This window comes from Zalophus californianus, chromosome 13, assembly GCF_009762305.2.
Source record: "Zalophus californianus isolate mZalCal1 chromosome 13, mZalCal1.pri.v2, whole genome shotgun sequence".
NCBI lineage: Eukaryota > Metazoa > Chordata > Mammalia > Carnivora > Otariidae > Zalophus > Zalophus californianus.
The window spans coordinates 6,003,195-6,025,509 of NC_045607.1; the positions used below are offsets into that span (position 1 = coordinate 6,003,195).

General features: G+C 53.6%; 2 protein-coding genes across 2 annotated transcripts in view; both read right to left on the bottom strand.

Annotated features, from left to right (window-relative positions):
* Positions 1-337: 337 nt before the first annotated feature.
* Positions 338-22,315, bottom strand: part of NCS1 (neuronal calcium sensor 1) — a 50,588-nt gene continuing 28,610 nt past the window's right edge. Inside the window, exons 3-8 of the mRNA XM_027615792.2 lie at positions 15,761-15,899; positions 14,757-14,835; positions 13,485-13,573; positions 13,061-13,138; positions 9,722-9,839; positions 338-3,037 (exon numbers count right to left, since the gene is read on the bottom strand). Coding sequence (XP_027471593.1) covers positions 9,741-9,839; positions 13,061-13,138; positions 13,485-13,573; positions 14,757-14,835; positions 15,761-15,899 — 484 coding nt within the window. The 3' untranslated portion in view covers positions 338-3,037; positions 9,722-9,740. The remainder of the gene's footprint in view (positions 3,038-9,721; positions 9,840-13,060; positions 13,139-13,484; positions 13,574-14,756; positions 14,836-15,760; positions 15,900-22,315) is intronic.
* LOC113934549 (60S ribosomal protein L17-like) lies at positions 11,150-11,725 on the bottom strand. Its single transcript, XM_035723647.1, has one exon. The coding sequence runs from the start codon at positions 11,693-11,695 to the stop codon at positions 11,150-11,152; it is 546 nt and encodes a 181-aa protein (XP_035579540.1). The 5' UTR covers positions 11,696-11,725.

Here is a 22,315-nt window from a genome sequence, read left to right on the forward strand (position 1 = left end):
GAGTGGGAGCAGACGCTGTGAGGAAGAGGCCAGGGCCGCTGCTCCTGGTCCAGGGGACGAGGAGAGAAGGGTCGGCAGAGGGACGGAGAGCCTGGCGTCCGGTGGGTCTGGAACCCCCCGAGAGCAGCATGTGACCAGCCTGGGCCTCGGGTGGAAATCGCTGCTGGGGACAGAGGCCCACAGCTGCTCAGAATTCCAGATCTAGAGGCCTGGTGAGAGGTGGGGACAGAACTGTCCCTGCCCGGCAACCTCGGGCACAAGCGGCCAAAGTCCAGCACCCTGCCAGGAAGAAGGCTGGCCCTTCCGGCAGCTCTGGCTGTCCCCGGGCATGGACCCAAGGTGCCACAGGAGGCCTGCTAAGGCCAAAAGCCACACCCGTGGCTCCAAGCCAACAGGACAGAGGGCAAGAAGGGAGGAGGGAGGCCTCATGGGCAGATGCTCATAGACGCCTGGGAACTGATGCCTGAGCTGGGGGGGGGAGGGGCGCGGGGGGGAATCCACACGCATAAGCCTGGATGATCCTTAACGACAAGTCCCTCACCGAGATGATGCCTCTAGCACGGGCTGCTCGACAGCTCCTCCCCACTGGGCCAGAGACGTAAATCGAGGCTCAGGCAGAAGCCGGAGAAGTAATGTGACGTGGGGAAGGGCCCCCCCTCTCCCCTCCTCCAGCCCCAAGCCACCAAGTCAATCTCCTGCCCTAAGGTCCTAGGCCAGAGCCAGGATTGGGTGGGGGAGTCCTGGGGCTCCTGAGCCAGTGGCCTGAGTAGGAAGGTGACTGCAGGGGCCTCGAGGGGCCCAACCTGCAAAGTCACCTGTGAAGATCAAAGCGCTCCCGGTACCCGCGGAATCTGGGGGCTTACAGCAGAGGTTGGGGACAGCCACGGGCTCTGCTGAGCAAGAAGGGAGTCAGGGACTGGCTGAGCGGTCCAGCCAGCGGGAACGGACATGCAAGACCCACGCTGGCAGAGCCGTGCTCTGGGTTAATTAGCAGACGCCCTGGCCTCCTGGGAAAGTGCAAAGTGAAGACCAAGGACAATTCAAAGTGAGAACCAAGGGCCAGCTTTTCCTCTCCTGGGGCTGGAGTAAGCAGGGAGAGGACAGGCTGCTGACTTTGCAAAGAAGCAGGAATTCTAGAGTCAGGCTGGGCCCTACATAGTCTGGGAGGCTGCTTCCCATGCCAGAAGACTTCCTTCGATGAGGACTAGTTCTGGGCCAAAAAGACAGTTCAAGAGTCCAGCAGGGACCAGGAAGAACTGCAGAGAGAACCAGGTAGGTCATCTGACCCCACACAACACAACCAGCAGCTGCCATGTCCCCAGAGACTTGTGCCAAGAGACAAAATAGTGACTCAGACGGATCTCGTGTCTGTTGGGGTCTGGCAAACTTAGCCGCAGACCGCAGAATCATAAACTGTAAAAGACCCCGCCTTACGATTATACACTGTCAGCATGGAAAAGGACCTTCCAGTTCAAGCAGCCCAAGCCTCCTGGTTCTGCAGCTGGGGTAGCTGGGGCCCAGAGAGGGCTGGGGCCTGCCCACAATCACAGAGCAGGGCCAGCTGCAGGTTCCTGGCCTCGGTCCAAGGTCATCTGACTTTCCTGGTGGCAGTTCCAGGGCCATCCTGTCTCGGTGGCAGGCGGGGTTAGAAGCTTCCTATGAGCGCATGTGGGCCAGAGCCCCTAGGAGCAGCCACTGCTGTGCTCTTCCCTCCTGCCCTCCCTCCCAGCATCTGCGCTGAGAGAGGAAAGGGAAGAAGGATGCTCTGTGGTCTACCGGACAAGGCAGACCGGCAGGCAGAAGAGCACGTGGGAGAGAACTGAGTGACGGTTTTCAAAATCCACGACGGAGGGAGAAGGAGCCCTTCCTTCTGCTCACCTGCTTGCAAAGAGTGCCCTCCTCCCCTTTCCTAATGTACCCAGTCCTCCCTTGTTGGCTCCCAGGCTCCGTGCTGCTGCAAACACCAAAGCAAGAGTTGAGAAACCAAAAGATATCCCCTGTTTGTCCTCAGAAAAGATGCTGTGGACCCAGAGGAAGACACAGGATGGGGAGTGTGGACAGGAAGCAGAGAAAAGGGGTTCAGGAGGAGGCATTTGGGCTGGGGGTGGGGGGAAACAGTGCATTAGCCATTTAAGAAAGCCACCCTTCCCCCTCTCCAAACATCGAGCACAGTATCTGGGAAAAAAAAAAAAGAGAGAGAGAGAAAGTTTTTTGGCTTCTAGGCCGCTGCAGGCCACCATCCTCCCAAGCGCAGGTGGGCAGGTGGGCGAGGGCGTGCACTTGTAAACGGTAGGCCCCACATCCCTGGGAGCTTTGGACACATGAGGCAGCAGCAACAGTTAACAACCAATAAATAAAAGATATCAATTATATATGTATAAAAAAAACTCACTTTCCCCACAAAAAGCACAATACTGTTATCACAAAAAAATCATCATCATCATCATCATCAGGTTCATCCTAGCCACGCGGGTGGTTTCGCTGCTCGAGGAAGGGACGACAAATAACGTTAATCAGGTGGCCCCCCCCGACACCCCGAGCATATCGTGGCCGAGGCCGTGACTTCCTGTGGCCTCTCCAGCTGCCAAAGGACGGCCGAGGCAGGAGGCAGTGTTCTCTGAGGTCAACGGTAGCCTTCTCCCCATCTGTCAGTCTGTACCTTCTAGGACAGAAGGTAGTTTTGTTTTGTTTTTTCTTTTTCAATGTCTGTTTGAAATAAAAAAACAAAAGCACACGCGCAGGAGAGCGGGAGGGACCCAGAGGCTGCCTGCGAAGCAGCCGAGTCCTTGGTTTTGCAGAGGGCTAGAGCCTTTTCCGTTCCGTGTTGGTTTCTGGACAAGCAGAGGTGGTTGGCAATTGGAGCCAGTGGCTTCAGGCGGTGGTGGGTGCAGGGCTGGGGGGAGGAGAGCTGGGCCTCACGGTTCCAGGGCGGCCCGGCTGGGTATGGATGCGGAGAAAGGCTGGGTGGACACAGGAGGGTGGTGTTGGGGCGGAGGTGGCCTCATGGCACGGGAGGAGGTGAGTGGTTCCCAGGCATCTGGAAGACACAAGGAGGTGAGACAGGTGCAGAGCTGGCTGCCAGGGACGCACCCCTACAGGGCTGGCGGGAGAGTCAGCGAGGGTGCAGGGTGGCATTCTGTCAGAAGTCCTAAAATTCAATGTGCACACCCTCTGATCCACCCATTTGGTGCTTAGTATTCATCCTTAAGAAATAAATCAGGTGGGGGCGCCTGGGTGGCGCCGTCGGTGAAGCGTCTACCTTCGGCTCAGGTCATGGTCCCGGGGTCCTGGGATTGAGCCCCGCATCGGGCTCCCTGCTCAGTGGGGAGTCTGCTTCTCCCTCTGCCTCTGCCTGCCGCTCCCCCTGCTCATGCTCTCTCTCTCCCTCTCTTTCTCTGTCAAATAAATAAATAAAATTAAAAAAAAAAAAAAGAAAGAAAGAAGGGGTTTCCCTCAGTAAAATCATCTGTAATAGCAAAATAAAAAGGGAGGGAGCAACTCAGTGTCCGCTAACAGGGAGCTGGCTGGATACACAGGATGCAGCCAGAGCATCACGTGATGGGCAACCACTGAGTCGGCATGGCATGGCCAACAGGCTCAACGGAATGAGTCGTCAGGGAAGCGCAAAGAAAAACCACACTAAGACACGACTTCACACCCACTAGGGTGGCTCTCCTCAGAACACAGGGAAACAAGTTTTGGTGAGCGTGTGGCGAACCCGGGACCCCCAAACCTTGCTGGCGTAGGTAAAATGGCGCAGATGCACGGAAAACGGTCTGGCGGTTCCTCAGAAAGTTAAACACAGAGTTACCACAGGATCCAGCATTCCCACTCCTAGGGATACAGCCCAAAGAACTGAAAATCGGGACTCGAAGCCATGGACACCCATGTTCATGGCAGCACTGTTCACAGTTGTCCTAAAAGGTGGAAACCCAGATGTCCACCAATGGATCAGTGGATGAACAAAATGTGCTCTGTCCATACAGAGGAGCACGACTCAGCCATAAGAAGGAACGAAGTGCTGACACGCGCTGCGGCATGGATGGACCTGGGAAACATTGCACTGAGTGAAAAGAACCAGACTAAAAAGGCCACAGATTTCACTTCTACGAAATGTCCCAGATAGGCAAATCCATAGAGGCAGAAGGCAGGCTGGGGCCGCTGGGGGCTTAATTGCAGGGGGGGATGGGGAGAAACTGTGTAGTGGATTTGGCATTTGATTTTGGAGAGATACAGACATTTTGAAACTAGACTGAGGTGGTGGTTGCACATCGTTGCGAATGTACGAAATGCCACTGAATTGTTCGCTTGGAAATGGTTCACTGGAACCCACTCTTCCCCTCTGGGACGGGGCACCCTATTGGCTCAGTCGCTACAGCTTGCGACTCTTGATCTCAGGGTCATGAGTTCAAGCCCCATGATGGGTGTAGAGCCTCCTTAAAATAAATAAATAAGTAAAAAAAATTTTTTTATAAGAAAGTGATTGATTTTATGTTAGGTGAATGTCGCCTTGATATATTTTGGAAAAAAGGGCACGGAGGACCGTCCTGTCTGTTGGCGTCTGCACCATCCACAGATCCTTCCCGTAACCTGCTCCACTTAAATCCCGTGTCCCTGCTCCCCCAACTGCATGGGCGTAGGTGTCCGATCCAAAAGAGGCCATTTCCCAGATCTGTGTGAGATGACCTGAAAGCATCATCTGGGTCAGTCAGGTGGCGGTAGCCCTGGAGGAGTAGGAAGGCCCCACAGGACCAGAGCTGGGGTGGCTGCCGCAGTGCAGGTGGGGGGAAGAGTCACCCAGGGAGAGGACTGTGTCCCCTCAGCCTTCCGTCCTCATGCCAACCCTGGGGCACTTGGCTGAGTTTCTAATCACATGCTTTGCCTTCTGTGGCAATCTGTGAACCCTTACGATCCGCAGCGTTGTGGTGAAAACCGCAAACATGATGAAACTCACCAAATGCATTTAAATCCATAAATTCATGATTCTATGTTTAAAAAAAAAAAAAAAGCCATTGGTTACCTCAAAAGGATATTAGAATCCAACTCATTTTGAAAACTGAAAAGAAGGAAGAATCGAGTATCTATCCTGCCTTTCCAAATAAAAACTAGGTTTTAGAGTAACGAAATAGTTGACGAGGGGAAGGTTCCCTGCGTAGAAGCAACCGAGCCACAAACAAAGAAGGACAGACAGCTTTAGGACATCACCTACAGAATGAATGAATGAAGCAGTCATCACCAATGGCTGCTGATGTCACCTGACCTCATGAGCTACCTGGTGGACACAGGCAGCCCCACTGAGGAGGCGTTCTTGACGAGGTGGACCAAACTGAGTGCTGGGCAAGCCTGTAGATCTAACTGCCCATTTCCAGGAAGTACAGGGAACCAAAGAACATGTGAGAACTACCACAGGGGCGCAATCCACAAACCACAGACGGAGGAGACTCTACCGAACGTGTTTCTCAACGAACAGCAAGCCAAAAAGGGAAGGGGAAACAGATTAAAATAAACTTGAGAGACCTATCAACCAGTTGCAATAGGTGGAATTTATTCAGATTTTGATTCCAATAAACAAAAACCTGTGAAGTAATAGGAAATGGGAATACCAGCTGCAGGGTGGGAGGTATTAAGGCATTATAATGTATTGATTTTTCTACTACTATGGATTTTGTAAAGGATTGTTATCTTTTAGGAATACATTTTGAAATATTTATGTATGAAACGATAGACTGTCTTGAATTTGCTTCAAATTAACCCACTCCAAAGGTGCACATGGAGGGTAGAGAGAGTACAAGATTGGCAGCGAATTGGTGATTCTGAAGGAGGGTGGTCCGTAACGGGATTACACCATTCCCTCCACCACTGCTTGTGAATACGAGGTGTTTTTTTTTTTTTAAATCCACTTCAAGATTTCCAACAGCCTAAGTGTCCCACAGCACAGGACTGGGTAAATTATGGCCCGACTATACAACAGAATACCATGCAGCTATTAAAAACGATGGTGTCGAACCACATTTTTACTGATGTAGAAAATAGGCAGGATCTCAGTTCCTGGGTGGCTCACTGGATTGTGTAACGGTAACTTATCTAACAATTAGGATACATCAGGAATCTGAGAAGGCAAATCAATCACAAAAATGATGGAACACAAGTTGGATCTAATTACTATCCAGTAGGTTCTAGGACAAGCCTGAGAACAGGAAGAGGGCAATTTTCGGGACGAGCTATAGAAAGGCTGTCTGAAAAGCTCGTCGTGGAAATAAAGTAACATCTTCTTGGCCGCCATGTTGCTGGTGAGGCTCAGATGCGTGTCTCCATACATGGTGTTAAGGAAAGCCTGTGCAGACACAGCATGATGTGAACTTTGTGCCAAGTTGGGTAAAACACGTTAAAAATCGTTTTTCTTGGGGTGCCTGGGTGGTTCAGTCAGTTAAGCAACTGACTCTTGATTGTGGTGCAGCTCATGATCTCAGGGTCATGAAATCGAGCCCTGCACTGGGCTCCACACTGCGCGTGGAGCCTGCTTGAGATTCTCTCTCTCCCTCTCCCTCTGCCCCTCCCCACAGCTCGTGTGTGCTCTTTCTCTTTCTCTAAAAACAAACAAACAAAAACAAAAAAAACTCTTTTCTTAGCATTGAGTCTCCAAAAGAAAACATAAATGTTTCCTATAAGTTGTCCATAAAAAAAAACAACAACAGCCAACAACATATGGTTATGAACTCATTGTTAGTGAGGAAATACAGACACATATGTGTTCACAGAAAACCGTAAGGCAGAAACAATTAGGGTGACTGAAAGATAATCACACACCATAAAGAAATTAGTGACACTGCGTGAGTTTTTCTGGGGGGCGGATATATCAAGAAGCTATGTTTGTACCACTTTTTCCACAGCCTGCGGGAGACAAAGCAGCATGTCACAGGAGGCCACTGTGGTAATTCACAAAAGAAGCCTCTGGGAAATGAGACAATGGATCATACACACCATGGGACCCAAAGCCACATACCGAGTGCTTCTAAGATCAGAGAAATAACTATGGTGGTTTCTTTAGAAATTGGTTTGATTATATATCCCCATGTGACCCAGTTATTTTTGTGAGTGTTCGATTCCTTTTGAATCACCCTGGACCCAAAATGCTCACAGTGGTTACATCTGGGTTATACATGAAGGTTTTTAAAAATAAACTTCTTGTGTTCTGTTTCAACATACTGTCTAAGGTCTCTTCAATGGAAAAGGATTTCTTGTGTAAAATCATCAACAGCAGCAGCCTCATAGAAACTTCAGAACAGCATAATCCCCCAAAATAAATAAATAAATCTTAAAAAAAAACAAAAAAAACTCCTAGGAGGGGCGCCTGGTTGGCTCAGTTGGAAGAGTTTGGGACTCTTGATCTCGGGGTTGTATGAGCCCCACGTTGGGTGTAGCAATTACTTAAAATAAATAAACATAAATAAAAAACAACTCCTGGTGAACTAGAAAAGGAAATTTCTAAATCTGATAAAACCTACCAACGGAAGACCTATACCAGACATTCTAATAATAATTATTGAGTTAATTATAACTTAACTAATCTAACTAATAGTGAATTATTTTTTTAAAGACTTTATTTATTTATCTATCAGAGAGAGAGAAAGAACACAAGCAGGGAGAGGGAGAAGCAGACTCCCCGCCAAGCAAGGAGCCCGATGCGGGACCCAATCCCAGGACACTGGGATCATGACCTTGGCCGAAAGCAGACGCTCAACCAGCTGAGCCACCCAGGCTTCCCACTAATAGTGAATTATTGAAAGCTGTCCCCCAGACCAAGAGTGAGACAAAAATGCTCACCATCGCTACTCCTAAGTGACACTGCACTGGAGGGCCCAGCCAGTGCAAGGAAGCAGGACAAAGGAACAGATGGTGGAAGGACAGGAGAGGAAGAAATAAAGCACAGACAGTCACAGGGAATTGAAGGTAGATTCTTAGATTTGATAAGTGACGTTAGCAGGACCATTAAATATATCATCAATAAACAAAAACCAACTGAATTTCTAGAAACCAGAAATAAACAGGAAATACAATTAAAAAAAAAAAAAAACCTGAATATCCAGGAATAAATCTATCATAAGATGTGAAAGACTTTTTAGCTGAAATCAATAAAATGTCCTAGAGGAAAAATATGAAAGACCTAAATGAATGGATATACCGTTTTCATGGATTGGAACACTCCACACAACAAAGATGCCAATTCTCCCCCAAACTGAACTGTAGATTCAACTCAGTCCCAATCAAAACCTCAATGTGTGCATGTGTCTAGAGAAATGGACACATTCATTCTAAAATCTATATAGAAATGCACATAGCCTAACGTAGCCAAGGCACTCCTGAAAAAAAAGTGATGAGGTGTCACTTCCAAGATTAGGTTATGAGAAGATGGACGCCTGCATCTCAGGTTCTCGCTCCCCCTCCCTCCTAGGAAGCTCCCCCTGACGGAAGCCAGCAGCCCTGTGCAGAAGTCCCCACAGTGAGGACCCAGGCTGCCGATCCAAATGAGTGAGCTTGGAAGTGGGTGCTCCCCCACCAAACCTTCAGATGACACCACGGCCCTGGCCAGCACCTGAGGGTTATCCAGGTTACCTGAGGCTGAGGAGTTTCCTAGAATTTGAGACTTTCTGTGCAAAATCTGGGACAGTCCTGGGCAAACGGGGATGGCTGGTCAACCTTGCTGACAGCTTGACTACATCCTCATGAGAGACCTCAAGCCAAAGGCCCCCAGCTAAGCTGTGCCCAAATTCCTGACGTCTGTTCTTTTCAGCAGCAGTTTTGAGGTAACTGAGCATTCAGCAATAGATAACTAAGACGGCACTTCCCAAAAGGATGCCATACATATGACCAGCGACCTGACGTCCGTGCTCACCGGAGAAAGGCAAATTAAAATTATACCCCGTCACAACACACCCACCAAAATGTGTAAAATGTAAAAGAGAATATCCAGTGTTGGCCGGGTTGTAGAGCAACTGGAACTCTGGGGCAGTGCTGGTGGGGTCTAAAACTCGGGGGGAGCCACACGGGAAGACTCGAGGGGCCTCCAGTGAAGCCGAACACACACACATCCTGGGTCCCACGATCCTCCTAAAAGATACACACCAAGGGAACGCATCATCCATCCACCAGAAGGCATGTTCAAGAATGACCTTGGGGGGGGCAACACCCCCATTCCTCGCACACAACACGGAGGACAGAACAGAGAGGAGGCAGAAAAAAGAGGTAGGGGAGAATCGGGAAGAAAAACAGAGGCCATCCTCTCCCGGCCACAGAGCCCTCTCTGGCGCTATGGCTCAGCACTTCCAGCAAACCCGACTGGAGGAAACGAGAAACCATATCTGAGTTATTGAACAAGGGAGCCAGAGGGCTCACTCAGGGCTTCCACGGGCCACACCCGGAGGGCGTGCACAGCCCTTGCTCTCCCCGTCCCCCAACAACTGTGCTTTTCAAAGCGTTTCCAATCCAGGGAAACTTCTACTTAAGCAAACTCTCGGGCCGAATCCGGGCATATAAAAATGACAAAAATAGAAAGGCTGTAGCTGATTTGAAGCCCACCTCCAGGCCCTCCTACCAGCTTGTCTCCAGCTGGGCAGACCCCAAGGACTGCCAAGAGACCCAGCGAATCCTAGGTGCCCTGTGACTGGCTTCCTGCCCCCCCCCCCCCGCCCCCAACCCAAGCCCCAGGTTCCCCTCCACTCACCCCGGCTCTGGGCCGTGGACTATACCAGCCCGTCATAGAGGGACAGTGCCTGCACGATGGAGGGGTCTGCCTTCGATCCTTCCTGGAATTCCTGCAGGGTCAGCTTCCCGTCGGCGTTCTGCAAGCAGAGAGGTGGCTGAAGGCGGGGAGACAAGCCTCCGCGGATAGGGGCCTCTGGCCTGGACCCTGGACACCTGCTCCCCAAGCCCATCCCAGGACTGGCCCGGAGAGAGCTTCCAAATTTAGGTCAGGAAGGAGGCAGTGCACCTCGCTAGGTAGGAGGAATCAGGGGTCAAGGGAGACCCGGGCACTTCCTGGCAAGGTGACCTTGGGTACGTGACCCTGGACCCCTAACTCCATACTTACCATTATCACTGCAATGAATTCCCATAAATGGTGGTTAATCCCCAAGGGCTGAGGGCCCACTGCATTTCTGTGGGGTCACTCTTGCAAGGGCATTTAAACCACTCCCGGAGCAGCCTACACCAGACGCCACGAGACCCAGTGGAGCTCAAGAAAAAGGGCTTGAGTGGGTCTCTCGGGGTAGTGGTGATTTGGGCCAGAATCCCTGCCTCTGGAGCATCTCTCAGGGAAACCCAGGAAAGGCCCGGAGAGACGGCTCACTGCGGGCCCTGAAGATGCCATGCGTCCCATGCTTGGTCTCAGGGGCTCCTCACGGCCGCCCTAAAAAGAGGCACTGCTCTTATCCCCATTTTGCTGGTAAGGAAACTGAGGCTTGGTCACCTCCCCAGGGCCCCATGGCTAGTCACTGGGGAAGGTAGAATTTACACCAGTCTGGGTGGGTGGTGGGCTCTGTTTCCCTAAATAAGGGACGTATGAGTCAGGGAGATTTAAGGAGTGTGTGGCCTTGGCATTAAACAGCATCGAACCGCCCCGTGACAAAGTCAGTATCCCTCGCTCCACACGCTGTGGATGCATCTTTTGATCAACGCCAAGAGACCAGCGCAGTCTGAACCTAGAGGTCTTCCCTGCCTCTCTGACATGTGCTGATCTCAGGCTCTAACTTTCAGGGCAAGCACCTGGATCCAGCCAGGACATACTAGTAATTAGCCCACTGTCAGGAGCGCCTGGGTGGCTCAGCCAGTTAAGCGTCTGCCTTTGGCTCAGGTCATGATCCCGGGGTCCTGCTCAGCAGGAGGCATGCTTCTCCCTCTCCCGCTCCCCCGCTTGTGCTCTCTCTCTCATTCTCTCTCTGTCAAATAAATAAAATTAAAAAAAAAAAAAAAAGCCACTGTCACTGTAATTTGTGTTCTTTGATTTAAGGCAAGTGATACGGGGTTGCCCTACCATCACCATATCAAATTTCCAATAAATACAAACTTATTTCACTTAAAAAAAAAAGTTTGATACAAACAGGGATTTTTTTTTTCTCTCTTTTTATTTTTATTTGCATTCATTCTGCAGAATTTACTCCTGGGCCCTAAGTTTTTGCTTCTTCTGGGATATCTTTTTCTTCTGTACAACCTCCTCTTCTGGTTTAGGTACAATCTGCTCTTTTTCAGTAAGGATCATCTCAATGTGGCAGGGAGAGCTCATATATGGGTTAATCCGACCATGAGCCCTGTACGTTCTACGCCGCATCTCGGGGGCTTTGTTCACCTGGATGTGCTCAATGACCAGAGAATCAACATCTAAACCCTTACGTTCAGCATCACTCTCTGCATTTTTAAGCATGTGCAGTAAAAATTCAGCACTCTTCTTGGGCCACCGACCCTGTGTCCAGCCCCACTGTTTGGCCTGGGCACACCTACCAACTCCACCACTGTAGCGACGGAATGGCACACACTGCTTCTGTAAAGCGACGTCTTTCAGATACTTGGTGGCTTTTCGGATATGCATACCCCTGATGGCCTGGGCAGTTTCACGTGTGTTCTTAAAGTGCACACGAAGGTTTGAACTTCTTGATTTACATGATTTCGTAGGGTTTTCTGGGTCAAGCGAATAGCGAACCATTTTCAGAGGTCACCTCAGGCCGCTTAGGGGAAGAGCCAAACAAGGATTTCTTAACCTGGGGTCTGTGGCTAGAATGCAGCAGGTCTGTAAACTTAGATGGGGAAAAAAACGAGGTCTTTCTATTTGCTAACTTCTAACTGAAATTTAGCTTTTCCATCCACAATGATGGTAAGTGACAATGCCCAAGAGAACCAGCCGCACCTGGGACCTGTGTCAACCGTGGGGGACATAGGCAATGACGTGCGGGCATCATGTACGTCTGTCACCGCTTTGAAACTAGGGGGTGGTGACACCCACCACTACACCTCCTTATTTAATGCATTCCTAAAGAAGCTCACAGAATGCTCTATCATGAATTCTTTTTCTTTTTTAAAGATTTTATTTATTTATTTGAGAGAGAGAGAATGAGAGAGAGAGAGCATGAGAGGGAAGAGGGTCAGAGGGAGAAGCAGACTCCCCGCTGAGCAGGGAGCCCGATGCGGGACTCGATCCCAGGACTCCAGGATCATGACCTGAGCCGAAGGCAGTCGCTTAACCAACTGAGCCACCCAGGCGGCCTATCACGAATTCTTTTTAAAAAATATTTTGATGTCTGTATTCCAAAATCATTAGCTTCCTTTTTGATCCTATGGATTTGATTTGATGCACTGAAAACCGTTATTGTGAGACGCCCAGAGACTTCTCCAGTATGTCAAAGGAGTCCAGGTCAAGAAGTAAAAACGGTTAAGAATTTAGCCGGGGAGGGACGCCTGGGTGGCTCAGATGGTTAAGCGTCTGCCTTCTGCTCAGGTCATGGTCCCAGGGTCCTGGGATCAAGCCCCACATCGGGCTCCCTGCTCTGCAGAGAGCCTGCTTCTCCCTCTCCCTCTGCCTCTCCCCCTGCTCATGCTCTCTGTTTTTTTGTTTTTTAAGATTTTATTTATTTATTTGACAGAGAGACACAGCGAGAGAGGGAACACAAGCAGGGGGAGCGGGAGAGGGAGAAGCAGTCTTCCCGCCGAGCAGGGAGCCCGATGCGGGGCTCGATCCCAGGAGATCCCAGGACCCTGGGATCATGACCTGAGCCGAAGGCAGACGCTTTACAACTGAGCCACCCAGGCGCCCCTGCTCTCTCCCTCTTTGTATCTCTGTGTCTCAAGTGAATAAATAAAATCTCAAAAAAAAAAAAAAAAAGGAATTTAGCTGGGGAAAGAAGAAGTGTTGGCTAAACTTACTTAAAGCTCTGGACGTTTGATAGGGATGGCTGCTGACCTGCACTGAACATCTATGCATCGCCGAGGGTCTGCACGGCCCACCCACTGGGGCCCAGGGCCTGGCCCCCACGCCTTACCTCCCTGGTCAAGGACCAGCCTCACCCGGGCTCACCTTGTCCATCATGGCGAAGATCCGGTCCACCCTCTTCTCGGGGGTGTTTTCCTCCTCGGGGAGCTCCACGGTGTTCCCCTGCCAGAGAGAGACAAGGTGGGTGCTAGGCTCCTGGCACTCCGGCTTTGGGGTCCTGGCCAAAAGTCTGCCCCCCAGATCTGGGCGGGTTCCAGATGTGGACTGCTCTTCCTCCCATTCGCCCCCCCCCCCCCGACCCCGGCCCTCTCTGCCTCCTGCTCTGGAACACTCTGCCCCCGCAGCCTCTGCCCACCTCGCAGATGCGCACAGTGACCCCTCCCCTGGCCAACTCTCAGCCCGGGCGGGAGAGCGGCTACGCGAGCGGGCTCCCTCGGGGCCGACCAGGCCCTGTCCCCAAACGTGATGCCCCTCCTGCCTCTCCTACCCCATAGGGCCCAGGCCTCACCACCATCTGGTAAATGGCATCCACAATGTCCAGCATCTCGTTCCTGGTGATGTAGCCGTCGTTATCCAGATCGTAGAGCTTGAAGGCCCCTGTGATCAAGCAGCGGGGCGGAGTCAGCCCCAGCGCAAGGCGGGGTCCGGCAGGCTCTGCCACGCCCCTCCGACCCCACCCCACCCCAGCATGCGGGGTGGTGGTGGAGTCCCATTACTCATCCGCAGAGGATTCACATCAGGACAAACAGGGATGTACAGAGACAAACACACGCACACATGACACGGGTACCATTTCAAGTAGGGTTTAAAAAAAAGAAACCAAAAGTAAAAAGAAGGGGGCTCTGGGTCTGTAAAGCAGGGGCTGGGGTTGAGAGGGGCGGGGGGAAGCCCTAATGGCCTCCCTCCCCCCGCCCCCGCCCTCCCCAGTCTCCGCCTCCTCTCCACCCCCTCCCCTCCCACAATCACGCAGCTTCCTGCTACGGTCAACTTAGAAAATAAAATAATATGCCTGGGATGGGGGTGGGGGGGTAGCTTTTACATGAATAAAATCCTCCTTTATTCCTAAAAAAAAAAAAGAAAAAAAGAAAGGAAAAGAAACTGCACTGTTTTCTTGTTGCCAATGCAATGCAACGTAAAGGCCCAAGAAAGCGGTGAATTCTGGTTCAACTGTTTCCACCCTCTCTCCAGACGTCTTTTTGCCCCCGCCCGCTCCGCCCTAGGGCCTCGCACATGCTGTTCCCGCCTCCCGCAGGGCCAGCTCCTGACCCTTCACAGAGCCAGGTGCTCTCCTGTCTGCTCACCCACCCCTTTCCCGCCTCGGCTGCAGTTTTATGGGATTTTTCAAGATCATGTCCCCGTGCTAGACTGACAGCCATGACAGCGGGCGCCTGTCTATCTGATTCTCCCGCGGCTTCCCAGCCTCCGGGCCAGGGCGCGCTGTGGCCGCGTCCTGTGGATATCTGCTGGGTGAATGAGACCAGACATCAAAACAGCGGCCTCCCAAGAGGTGCAGCCAGCACTGGAACCGGGTCTTTTAACGCAAGGCTACACCACCCATGGTCCACGTCTATACCCACTGACCGCCCCATCTGTCCACCCTGCCTCGGTAAGCTGTGTTCCTCCTACACGGCCACCCCCAGGGAAGCTCCTGAGACCTGGAAAGGCCGGACATCTGGGTCATCGCTCAGCCCTGGACCCACAACCTGGCCCGGTTATCTGGGCTCCCTCCAGCCTGGGCCCAGCCAGGGGCTGCCTGACAGAACCCGGGCACAGGACTTACACCGAAGCTTCTCATCCAGGGTTCCCCTTGAGGTCACCGACAGCGCCTGGATGAACTCAGAGAACTCGATCCGCCCGTCCTGACAGGAGAGAGGGGCAGGGTGGCCCCAGTCAGTACCGGGTCTCTGGTCACGCTGGGCCTTGGGTGCATGATGGGTGGTGGCAGGCACCAGATACCCATGGCTGATGGACGGACGCCCAAGTGGAGAGGGTGGGAGAGGGGACAAGGGATGGGGTGGGAGGTAGGATTACAGATGGGTCAGGCCAGGCAGGCGGGACAGAAGGAGTGGGGCTAAAGGCAGAGCCCAACTCCACATCTGATGGGAGAAAGAGCCAGAAGGCACCACCAACACACACCCTCTCTGGGCAAGGGCCTCCTGGAGATCCCCTTTTCCCTTGGCCTAGAACTACAGGCTTCCAGGCTTTTGAGGGCAGGGCTCTAGACTGTTTAATCCCACCTGTCTGTTTTGCAAATAGGGAAACTGAGGCCTGGAGAGGGCAGAGCTCTTCCCAGGGCTCGGCAGTGTGACTGTCAGCCTGAGGACACGTGGGGAGAAAGCGAGAGAGTGACAGCACAGAAACATTCCAAGTGCCCAACAGTACAGAGCGTGAAAACAAGTTACAGTAAATCTACCGTGAACATGAGGAAGCCTGGAAAAATGCAGGCATGGGACAGAGTGCTAAGGACGGTGGGCGCCCTGACAGTGGATCTGCCAACTTGTCAGCACGGCCATCCCCAGGAGGGGTCACATGCGACAACACAGATGAGCCTTGAAAACGTGATGCTCAGTGAAAGAAGCCAGGCACAAAAGATCCCATATTGTATGCTGCTCAGAGCCTCAGTTTCCCCATCTGCAAAATGGGTGCGTGTGTGTGTGTGTGTGTGTGTGTTCCTTCTCCAGAAGGGATCGCCGGCAGGAGAGCATGCGTGCGGAGATGCCGCAGGCACCTGCAGGAGGGAGGGCACTCTGGGCCGGGCGCAGGCCCCGCCAACCCCCAGCTCACCTTGTTTTCGTCAAAGACGTTGAAAACAAACGTGGCGAACTTGGTAGGATCTCCAAATGGGAAGAACTGCTTATAGATTTTCTGGAAGCCTGCAGCATCCAGCTGCCCGCTGGGGCAGTCCTTGATGAAGCCTTTGTACCTGGAGGCAGCAGACCCGACGAGAGAGGGTAAGGAGGCACCGACATCACCCACCTGCCCACAGCCCCTGCCCAGTGCCCTGGGAGGCTGTGAATCCTGGTTCAAAAGAGACGGTGCCCCATGGGGGTGGTGGGCGGACGTCCTAGCGGGGGCTCATCCCAGCTCTGCCTCCGGCTAGCTGGGCAGTCTGGGATAGGTGACTGCATCTCTCCGAGCCTCATCCGTCCAAGAGGGAATAAGAGACGCCATGAGAATGAACACTGTGCATACAGCACTTGGCCCCCCAGCCCTGCCCCCCGTGCGGTGGGGCTAAAACAAAACTCACACGAACCAGCTCCCCAAAGTGGCGCTCTTGCACCAGGCTCTCCCGCCTCCCCCACTGAGCCCTTCCTGGCACCACAGAGTGGGCAGAGCCACCATATGGGGCCGGCAGCTGGCTCCTCCCACATGCCTGCACCCTACAATATGCACACCCCCCTCCCCCACCCCTGTTCCCAGGGATCTGCACTGACGGACACGGGAGCCAGGCAGCGAGCTCAGAGGGCACCCTGGTTTATTCCGACTGGACTTGTCCACCCCGTATTCCCAGTGCCCAGCACAGGATCCTGCAGATGCCCGCTGATGGCGACATGTCTTTATGCTCCAAATCCCAGCTTTGCCCCTTGCTGGCTGTGCAACCTTGGGCAAGTGCCTTCCCCTCTCTGAGCCTCAATCCCCTCATTCATAAAAAAGGCGACAGCTCTCAGAGCTATCTTGTCGGGATCAGATGAGATGATGAGGTTAACATACTTACCCCAGGCCCGGGCATAAAAAAATCACCAACAGCATGATCTTTAGTAATTATGAACTCAGATGAGTTGTTGTAAAGCATTTCATGAGTTGGCTCTTGTGTGTAGCTTAGCAACCCAACTGGAGGAGGGGGATTCCCCGCATAGAGGGAAGCTAGCGAGGGATCAGCCATTGTCTGCTCCCAGCCCCTAGCTCTCAGGGCCCCTCGCTGCAAACCCCATTCTCCTGGACCGCCCACGGCGGCTGGTGAGCCAGTCTACAGTGAAGCCCATTTGAAGGATGAGGAGACTGAGGCTCAGGAGGGGGACTTGCTCATCCTCGAAACCCAGACCGGAGCTGAGGCGGGGGTCGAAGGCGAACACTGAAGAGCCCAGATGCTCAGAGACATGGGGTTGCCGAGACTCACCTGCCCCGTTGTTCTGTTCTAATGGAGACCCTCGTGTCCAGGGAGGGGATTCCGGGCACCCCAGGCTTGGCCCTGGGAGGTGGCACTGTGGCCAGGGTCCAGTCATAGAAGGGGCATGCGGAGAAGAGGTCCAGGGAGGCCAGCTCCCTGCTCAGTAACCAGATGGCTGCCCCAACCCACCCTCCGCCTGGACCTTCGGCAACAGCTCTGTGCCCCGGGCACGGAGCTCAGCCTTCATGGCTGCTCCTTGTGAGTCACCCCTGCCCTGCGAGGTGGGTTCAGTGATGCCAGGGTTCAGAGATGAGGCAAGAGGTCGGGTGCCCTTCCAAACACTGGTACCAGGAAGGGACCCAGCCCCGTGCAGGTCCCTCCTCTAAATTCTCCTTCCCAGCGGGGTGCTCTGGGCTCCAAACTTCATACCTGGGCAGGACACACGGCCAGGGAGCAGGAGCATTGCAGGGACAAGACCTGGTCCATGGCCCCAGGCTCCCTGGCCAAGACAGGTCCCCGGGCAGGAGGAGGGGACGAGCCTGGTGCCAGGACTTGATGGTCCACGTGGGGACAGGCTCTGTTGTCCCCAGATCACTCCGGATGCCGCGGTGGGGGCCTCCCCCAGAGCCTCTCATTTCCCACAATGGATGTATGTTACTTAAGTGATCCGCAGAAATTGTTAAAAACAATAAAGAGAAGACAAAAGCCTCTTCGGAGTGTCCCTGCGGGTGGCTCCCAGGGGGCGGCTCTTGGAGGAGAAGGCGGCTGGCTCGGCAGCAGGAGTCCTCAGCTCGGAGAGCAGCTGCCTGGGCCCACAGTGGGGGCCCTGTGGTAATTGGGGGCTGGCGGGGCGCAGGGAGGCCAGCCTCAGTGGGGAGACTTCGGGGAGGGGGTCTGTCCGGTTACCCCCGCAGAGGCTGTCACGGTCCAGGGCCCCAGGAAGCCCACCCCCAGGAGGCAGTACCAATTAGAGGCTGCACCAGTCCCATGGCCGAGCCTCCTCTTGCCAGGCACTTCCATAATCCACACCCAATCACACCTTCTAGAACTTGCCATACGATCTCCAGCCTCCAGGCCTTGGTACCTGCAGGTCCCTCTGCCTGCAAAACATACATCTTCCTTCTCTTCATTGGGCTAATCCACTCACCTACCATTACCAAGTCCCAGCTTAGCTGTCACTTCTTCCACGAATGCTGGCCAGGCCCCCCAGAGCCTCACAGGCTCCTCTGCTCCCTCCCCCCCTCGGAAGACCCCAGCACACCGTACCCTGTCTGTCTCCAGGCTGTGTCCCCATCCGACTGTAACCTCCCTGACGCTGCAGGGCCCCATGCCCGGCACAGGCCCTGGTGTACAATGTGGGCTCAGTAAATGTCTGTCCAGGGAGATGGATGGATGGATGGACGGATCAGCATACAAACTGACAGGCAGGGACAGACGGAGGCGGGGCCCAGGCATCCAGTGTCTTCTTCCTGAGCCCCGAGGACCCTGGCCAGAACCTGAGAGCTTCCTTCAGATGGCTAGAGACCCACTGATGGCCCCCCACCCCTCCGTGACAGGGAACTGAGGGCCCAGAGAGGTCGAGAGGCTGGCTCAAGGTCACACAGCAAGTCAGCAGCAGGATCAGGGCTCAGACCCGGGTCCCCTGCCTCCCGGGTTCCCATGTCACCCGCCCCTCCTTCAGCCAGGCGGAAACATGGCCACATAAACGCATGGTGAGGCCGTGCTCCCCAAACGCTGTGCCACCCCGCTGTTCATCATCAGAAGGTGGGGGCACCCTGCCTCGCCGAAGCAGAGATGGGGGAGCTGTCCCAGACACCCCAGTTACCCCAGAGCCCTAACTCACCCTGTGAGTTGTCACAGCTCTGAGGCCGGGACTTGACAAAACGGTCCAGTCCTGAGGCGCAGCCCAACCTCCCGTGGCTGGCTGAGCCGGGGCACCCCGCACCAGGCACACGCCCCCTCCCCACTGCCGGCGGGGGGCTGCTGCCTCATAAGGAAGTTCATGTCCAGGACTCCTGTCCCCAGGATGACGGAGTGACTCCATCCCCCATCCAGGGCCCAGGCCTCAGGTTCCAACAGGACCGGGTCCCTCCCGCTCCCCTTCAGATGCGCAGCCACCAGGAAAGCTGCTCCAGGAGCCCAGGCCCTGCGCACCAAGCCCGTCCCCATCCTATCTCGCTGAGAGAGGGACCCTGAGGGACCCCTTCCCTGCAATGCCCCTCAGTTTCCCTGCTGGTAAAATAAGTGACTCAGACCAGCTCCAGGGGTCAGGGTTTCCCCATCCCAGCACCTCTGACATTTGGGGTTGGATGATTCTCAGAGGGGGGCCTGTCCCGCGTCCCTGGCCTCCATCTGCTAGATGTCCGTGGCACCCGCCCCCAAGTTAGGACAACCAAAAGGGTCTCCAGACAGGGCCAAATATCCCCTGGGAGTGGAACCACTCCAGCTGAAAACCGCTGAACTAGATGGCCTCTGAGAACCCCATGAGCTTGAGGGGGTCTACCACTAGTATTTTCTTCTGTGTAACAACTACCCCTGGGGGCTACTAAGGGCCAGGCAAATGGCTATGTTCTCTCCAGGCACAATTTCACCCCAGGGTCCCACTGAGCCCAGGAGGCAAGGACGATTATGCCCATTTTACAGATGGGAAAACTGAGGCTGGGGAAGGTTACGTCTTGCCCTGGCTCAGGGCCTTCACTCAGCACGCCTTCTGTTCAGCCTGCTCTTCTCCTCCCTACCCTGCTGACTCCCACCCACCCTTTCATTCTCGGCTTCGGTGTCTCCCTTAGAAAAGTCCCCCTTGGCCCCTGCAGACCAAATCACACTCTGGGACAAACACTCCCAGCAAGTCAAGCGTCATGTGTGGTGCAAAGCAGGTGGGGGAAGGATCTTTTTCTTTTATTTATTATTACTAGCTCCATGCATGGAGCATGCATGAAGTCCCTAATACAAAAAAAGTTTAATTTTTTTTTTTTAGAGTTTAAAGGACTGAAAAGGAAGGGCTCAGCCTTCCCCGTCAGACCTGGCTCGATCCCAGGACCATCCGTGAGCTGTGTGTGACCCTGGGCAGGTGACTTCCCCTTTTCGGGCCTCAGTTTCCTGATCCGTGAGGTGGAGACCACCACAGCACCTGCCTTCCAGGCTCTGGGTGAACTTCAACAAATGACAGCAGTGTGGCAGATCACAAAAGACGTCCTGGACATCTGCCAGACGCCAAGCTCCTGCCCCTGACCTCTCCCACACAGCAGAGCCCGAGATGCCATGGATCCCCCGCCCGGGGCGCCCTGTCCTGCCACCTGCCCCAAGGAGGAGGTTCCAGTACACCAAGGCCCCTGATGCCCCCGCCCCATCCAATCACTCAGGCTTTATGGAGGCCACCCCCATACACAGCCTTAATGGTTAGGGTATTTTACGTTATGTGTATTTCACATTTCAAAAAAAAGAAATTAAAATCATTACAGAGGGACGCCTGGGTGGCTCAGTCGGTTAAGGGTCTGCCTTTGGCTCAGGTCATGATCCCGGGGTCCTGGGATCGAGTCCCGCATCGGGCTCCCTGCTCAGCAGGGAGTCTGCTTCTCCCTCTCTCTCTGCTGCTCCCCCTGCTTGTGCTCTTCTCTCTCTCTCACTGACAAATAAATAAATAAATAAATAAAATCTTTAAAAAAAATCATTACAGAATGTTCTAGATCAGGCATAAAAATATCAAACACAGATATAGTTTGGTGTAACACAGCATGTGATATAGAGTACAAATCTTAGATAATAAAAGTTGTTTATATCCACATAAATCAACAAACCGTGAAAGCAATCGACCATGACCCACTAAAAAATGGGCTACTTTTAAAAAGATTGTTGCAGAAAACAAAACCTTTGAAAAAACAAATCAAACAACAATCACAACTCTACCTAGATTTGCCTTTTCTTTTATAAACCGTCCTTAGTTACTAGGACTCGTGAAAGCTATTTTTTTATTTTAAGTCATCTTTTTATTGAGGTAAGAAGATAACATTTGATTAAAATCAATTATCTCCGTACCTGTCGCTAGTCGAGAACAGGGGTCTTAGCTCTCGGGGGCCCAGAGGCGGCTCTGGGAATCGGACAGAAAGCTATGGCACCGAGCCTGGGAAATGGGCCCAGTCTCTGCGCACACGGCACATACGCTTCCCGGCCACATGAGCACAGGTGTTCGACAGGGCTGGCTGTGTTTGGGAGCCAGCTCTTCGAGACAGGGTGGGGATGAGAAGAGAAAGCTGCAGACCTGACAAGTGCGCTCTTACGCTTCTTTGAAAAGGAAAGGGGCGAAGCAACCTGTCATTTCATAAAGCAGGGAAGCCTGAATGCCACTTACAGAAGGGGCTTCCCCACCGTGCCAGCCTGGGCCATGCCTGTGTCCCCTCCCCCAGGGGACTCCAGGCACCTGTCTCCCTCAGAGCCGGCTGCCCCCAGCGCCCCGCACTGGCCTGGCCCATAGCAGGTGCTCAGTAAAGACTTACTGAGCAGACAAATGAATGATCGAGTGAATGAATGAACGAATCCTCGCTATGACACAGGGGGGTCCAACTCCAGCTCAGCTTCTCGTTCTCGGAGGACCCCGAGCAAGGCCCAAAGGGCCCAGCCTGCTAGGACTTGCTGGGGATTCAGTGCTCTCAGTTCCCAGGGATCTCTGCCCTGTGGGAGCCAGCCTGAGGCCAGGCTGCAGCTCCCTGCACGCGCCTCTCCCACCAGGCCCAGGGTAAAGTGAGGCAGCGCGGCCTTCTGCAGCAGGAAGGATACGCAATAGACGGATACACGAGAGCGCTTCTCCCCCACCCGCCATCAGGCCCAGTGTGGCCCCAGCTGCCTCCGTGGTGCACCCGACCGATTTTTCTCCCATTATCTTTGCAAACAATCCCCTCCTGTAAACACAACCCATGAGGACGATGCCTCTTCCTTCCTGGCCTCCCCACCAGCCCCCACGGTCTTGAGCTTTGGGGGGCTGCCCAGGCGAGAGCCAGCAGGATGGAGCTCCCACAGCCTGGGCCATGGAAGTGGAGCGAGCTGGACCCCAACTCCAAACACACACACACACACACGCACGCAGACAGCACTGGGCCACCTGGGCAAGTGTCTCCACCCCTATGAGCTTCAGTTTTTTCAGAAAATTGGGAAAATAGAGGGGCGCCTGGGTGGCTCAGTCGGTTAAGCGGCTGCCTTCGGCTCAGGTCATGATCCCGGGGTCCTGGAGCCCCGCA